The following is a 5981-nucleotide window of genomic DNA, read 5'->3' on the forward strand; positions in this document are numbered from 1 at the left end:
CACTACAGAGAAATTCCTTCATATAAAACAGAATAGGCCTAGAATTTAAGTTGAAACTACATATTTTTACATACTTATCAGCTGATTTTGAAATGCAAGCATAAGGAAACAATTCCAGTTCAATCATATATTTCAGAGAACTACTAACAGTGCTAGGACCAAAAAAAAAAAATCTTGTTTGTGCTTACTTAGAAAAGGCTGTTTTGGGATCCAAGAGTATCTGATATTTAGAATCCAATGGAACATCTCCAATTCTATACAATAGATAGTAATAAGCAAAGCTGAGTGCATTTTTAATTATAAAGAGATTGTGTAAATATTTAAAGTGATTATCAACTATTATTAAATCCAAAAACTCCATTAAAATCGTGGCTAATCTGAATGGCAGTTCAGGAGTTTAAAAAACAGGAACCTAGACAAAAGTCATGGATGGTACTGATCAAGGGCCAGCCCTGACACTTAGCCAAGGTTCACGGCCGAATGCATGGCCTTGTGACCACGTATTTCCATGGCTTTGGAAGCCTGGTCCTTGACTCCAATTAGTTTAATGGGCAGTTATGCAGGCCTGTCATAAGACATTGATGGGGATGATGTAGGGGAGGAGGCCCCTCTATACGCCTGCTAGGAGGATAGGTCACTCCCAGGGGAATTTACACAGGGCCCTGGTGTTGCTGTGACAACCCTGAATACGACAAATGGTTGCACCCCTGTGGCATGATGTGTGGCTGCAAGGCCCACGTCTGCCTTCAGCTGGCCATGCTCACAATGGAGGCACTGAGAACCTCGAACCTCCAGGAGGGCTCATCAGGTGTTCCTCAGCCACCTGGCCACGGGCAGGGGAAGGCCCTTCATGCCTCTGTGTGCCCTCTCCTGTGCTCCGCTGTTCCTGGAACTCCTCGCACCACCTTGGTTCAACCTGATGCGTCTCTAAATTTCAGTAAGTGGGAACTTTATGCCGCCTTCTCACCTAGCATAGTGAGTCTTAACTGTTTGCAAAAATGCATCCTCTGCCTTCTAAACTGCATGAATGTTTAGGCTGCCTAAACCTAACAAAAAAGTTCTATCTAGACTTGAACTACACATCCGAAAGCAGAATCTTCCTCGAGTCATCTGTGAAGGATGCCACACGGAGGTTTCGGGGAGAGCAAAACAGGCCTCTTATTTCTAAAATACAACCTAATGTGACAAAGGAGATACAACCTAATGTGTTGTGTTGACAGAGGGCATGATAATGCCACCAGAGCACGCTCTCAGATAGTGAAGACAGAAGTATTTTTCTACTTCCAACTTTGATGGTTCTCATTTCATTAGACCATATTCAAAATTTCCTGAATTCTTAGCTACACCTTACAGATAGAAGATTTGGAGAAATGGCAGATAATCAACTCACACAAGAATACATAGTATAAGTGGACACTGGGAGTAGAATTCTGAAGAGAGCTAAAGAATTACTCATGATTTTGTGCATGTGAGAGGAGAGAATATACACAATGGGCTATAGATATCAGTGTTGTAAAGTAAATGAAAATTACACAAAATATTTTCTCCTGACTTAGCAGCGAACTATTTCAACTGCTTTTGCATTTGCATAAAAGAATCCATGCATCATACTGAATTCTAATCCATTTCTCACCTAAGCCATTCTAATGCTTCATACAACCAAATGAAGCAGAATTAATCAAACCTATTAGATTCATTCCTAATCCCTAAAGGACTTCTGTCTTTAGCATTTCCATGCTAACTAAAACTATTAATTGATTTTTTTCCCCTTAAGATGTCAGATGTGGCTGCCTCCTAAATACAATACCTATATAACTTCCTAAGAGTTTCCCCAGATTTGAAGAACAATTAAGAAAAGCAGGGAAATGTTGGGAAACCCACCCAAGAGGCCAGCTAAAATGCTGTATCACCTTCCCCAGCAGGCCTAAGCCAAGTACTTCTCTCCTCCCCTCCCCCTGGGCTCCCAGAGCAGGCTGGGTACTGTTAGCTGAATGTGTCTTCGCCCCTGTTGGACTGTGGGCCCCTTTGTGGTGGGAATGAGGGCTTATTCATTGCGTCTCCACACACCTGCAGTATGTAGGTGCTCAGTGAAGCCTGGACTGAGCATGAGACAGAGTGGCCACCTCTTCTTAGTGAAGGTCAGCCCAGTCATGGAGCACTGTGTGCAGAGCACTGAAATAGGCCAGGACAGCTCTGATCCAGACCCAGTGCAGGGGTGGGGAAAGGGAAAGGACAGCGTCTACCAGTGTACACTCTGCTGCCCTTGAGTGAGCGGCTTCCTGCATGGGGCCAGCAGGATAGGAGCAAGTATGCCAGAAGGAATGCCGAGAGTCTTTCTGTGAAGGACCGGCTGCTGAAAAAACACTGTCTCCTTCGCTCTGGCAGCTCCTTGATCTGATCCATGATGTTCTGTGATCACCATTCATGCTTTCAAAGTTCCCAGTGAAATTAAGGCTGGGTCACAACTCATGACACCAGATGCTACATAGAAAGCAAGTCAAGGTACAAAAGAATAATAAAAAGAATGTCTTAGTTACAAGACTAATTGAAGAGTGAAGCTAATCAGCATACCACTGAACTGCTATGGTTGTAAGAGAGGGCTAGAAAATACCAACAGCATTGGCAAAAGGCTCCATCAGCAAAGGTACAAAAGCTCAGCACAGGTCGGAGGCTGCAGCTTCCTGCCTGGACTCTACACGGTGGTTTCTATTGTTTCAATCACTTCCAGGTCAGATTGTGAGGGGGAGAGGAGGGTGCACTCGTCCGGTTCCCAGCTGCTCTCTGGACTGTAATCTTCCTCTGAGCTCAGTTCTGCTCCTTCTTCGGTGTCCTCATCACACGATTCCACATAGTTTGCCCCGATTGCATTGATACCAGAGTCCTCGGAGCTTGAGGGAGAAGAGCAGTGATCTATTTTTGGTGTATTGCTCTCTTTTGAAATTAAGGCATCGTGTGCAGAGACCTCCTCAGGGCTCATTTTGTGGGAATGTGGTGCCGGCTGCTTCTGCACATAACACATCTTCCCATTAATACATTTAACCTGATAGTTGTCGATGAAGAGGTCTGAAATCATACAGTACCTTGGTGACTCGGGGGGAAGGGGAGGCTGGAAGACAGATGCAAATTTCAAAAAGTGTTCGGTGAGAGAGACTGAGATCTGGATGGTGTTTGTGGGTTCCCGAGGCCTGGCAGGAATCTCAGTGCTTGGAAGCAGTTCCACAGGGGTCATAGGCTGATATACGTATTTACCTGTGGAGACACAGAGAAGACAGGTGAAGTCTACTAGTATTACACAAACTGTATTTATACAGCCATAATGGTCTCTTTCTGAGGACTCAGAATGCCTTAAAAAATATTTCAGTAACACCTCAAAAGAAACTAGTAATAAAATCATTCAATGTTGCTGTGGTAATTAAAAATAAGGCATGGTGTATAATAATTTTAATCTAAAAACCTCAACATACTTCTGAAATCTCAATTTATAAGTCTGTCTAGTGTCTCTGAAGTAAGTGGACAGACACTGTAATCCTTATTTTACAGAGTTACTCATCATACCAGAACAAAGAACACCCACCATGTAGTATGGTTAAAAACATGAGATGTGAAATAGTAGTATAATTTACAATAAAATTATAATTCCTCTGTTATCTTTAATAATGTTTTATTTGTCAATATAAACATTTAAAAATAGAAGTGTATATACCAATTTATTATCAGAATTACAGAAGATTTTCGCTTTCTAGGTTTCTATGTTTTAACAGAATACACATACACACATACATATATATTTATTTAACAGGTAATAGCCTATTAGATTGTCCTGGCCACCCTCAGTGACTAGGGTAAAGTCTAGGGAATGAAGTAACTTCTCTCAAAACCCAAAGTTCATTGGTGGCCCAAATATTTTTTGCGCTTATAAGCAACATCTGCACTTCTTTAGGAAAGGGCTCTTTAACCTTATGTCCTGCATTTCAGACAAGATAATTCTTTGTTGTGGGAGCTGCCCATGTGCTGTAGGATGCTGAGCATCATCCCTAGCCTCTACCCACTAGATGCCAGTAGCAGCTCCTCCCAAGTGAGACCACCAAATGTGTCCAGATGTTGTCAAATACCCCCAGGGGCAAAACCTCCCCTGTCAAGAACCACTGACTTATGATTGCCTCACGAGCACCCTCTTGCAGGCAACTTGCTCACTGTGTTGGGCACTCGCTCTTTTGTTTCATTTCCTGGTCAGACTGAAATTCCTTCTAGGATAGGAACTACATTTGTAAGAAAAAAGCCTGTCTTGGGCTTTCCAATGTTAATTAATTCATGGAAGAGTAGTAACTGCAGATCAGAAATATGAGCAGTAAATATGCCACAAATCACACAACATCAGTAAGCTACTGAGATCCAAGCTTGCTTGTATGTTTTACTAGTCTCTTGACTCCTCTACGAAAAAGTAGTTTAGATACTACAGTGTCTTTATAACTACATGACTTTAAAAGTATCTTCAGTTTCATGCTGTAGTACCACATAGCAAGACCCCAAGCCACTTTTTTTTGTTTCCCCAGAGGAAAAAAATCCTGAAAGGGAAATATTTGCCAATGTAGAAAAGGTGAAACACAAAACAGCAGAAGCACTAAAAAACATTGAAACCCACGAGTTCAAAAACTGTTTTGAGCAGTGGAAAAAAGCATCTTGATAGTTGTATTTCATCCAACAGAGAGTACTTGAAAGGTGACTGAAGTTTAAACATGTAAGAATACACAATTTTTAATAAATTCCAGGTTTTTGGGGTCCCCTCCATACATGCTGTTGATATTCATTACAAGTGATGCTTGTTAACTTTGAAACTTACTTAATGAGGTGTCCATCTAGATTTCTCCATTATAAAGTTACTGTTTTTCTCTTTGTAAGAGATATTTTGAGGCCATGCAGATATCCTGTTTCTCATCATACTTTCAACCTACTAAGTTTAGCATGCATACGTGAGTCTTGTCTGCAACTATCATTACTGTGGTGTTTGCCACAGAGTGATTTTCTGTTTACATAATTCCTTCTATATTTATTTATTGGAATTCCATGAGTGAAAGTTGATGCTATCAGAATGAAATCACTTTTTGTCAGACCCAACCACACCAGAGCCAAGAGCGCCCAAAGGTGGAGAGTTCATGCTTGCATGTCTGAGATTAGGCTGTTTCAAGGACCTCCTAAAATAACCCACAATAAATTCTTTCTGTAGGACTGCAGCAATTCAGATAAGATACTATCAAAAGGACATATGCCCAATAATGGCAACTCTGACTCCAAGCCAGAGTTGACAGCAACTCTGGCTTGGAGTCTCTAAAACCAGTAAACTCTGTTTCCAAGCAGCTTGTGTGAACTTTTGCCAATAAAAACTTCTTTTCCTTCCCCTCTTCAGATGGACATGTGGCTTGGAATAGCGGTGCATCTCAGGTTATAATCATCACTTCTAATTCCCAGATAAATTTTGACATATTTGGAGATATTTTTTCTGATTTTGTTTTTTCGGTTGACATAGTAAGCACCAAGAGTTGTTCCTTTTCCCTCATTTATTTATTCATCCAATCATTTCTTTAAGCATGGACTCATAGCTATTTATTTGATTCTCTGAGTTGCTGTTACTGTCATTATTTTGTTGCTCAAATTGTCACAGATTTTGCTCTTGGGAGCTTCTTAAAGTTGGATCCTGAGTCCTTTCAGCATACTCACATTCTTCAATAAAGACTTCTTTACTTTCTGGTGCCATAAGACATTACTGGTTTATTTGTACTTTCCTTGTCCCAGTCTGGGAATCACCATTTCTTCAAGGAGCCCTAGTTCCTTTTATTAAAAACTTATACACAGCCAGGCTCGGTGGCTCAGCCTATAATCCCACGCCTTTGGGAGGCTGAGGTGAGTGGATTGCCTGAGTCCACAGGTTCGAGACCTGCCTGGGCAGCGAGACCTCATCTCTACTATAAATCAAAATATCAGCC

General features: G+C 41.4%; 1 protein-coding gene across 1 annotated transcript in view; it reads right to left on the reverse strand.

The window, feature by feature from the left end:
- Window positions 1-2575: 2575 nt before the first annotated feature.
- Window positions 2576-5981, reverse strand: part of CUNH3orf70 (chromosome unknown C3orf70 homolog) — a 7546-nt gene continuing 4140 nt past the window's right edge. The window contains exon 2 of the mRNA XM_021711078.1: window positions 2576-3249. Within this exon, the coding sequence (XP_021566753.1) occupies window positions 2693-3249 (557 nt within the window). The 3' untranslated portion in view covers window positions 2576-2692. The remainder of the gene's footprint in view (window positions 3250-5981) is intronic.

This window comes from Carlito syrichta, unplaced genomic scaffold, assembly GCF_000164805.1.
Source record: "Carlito syrichta isolate Samal-C Ts95f unplaced genomic scaffold, Tarsius_syrichta-2.0.1 Scaffold301853, whole genome shotgun sequence".
NCBI lineage: Eukaryota > Metazoa > Chordata > Mammalia > Primates > Tarsiidae > Carlito > Carlito syrichta.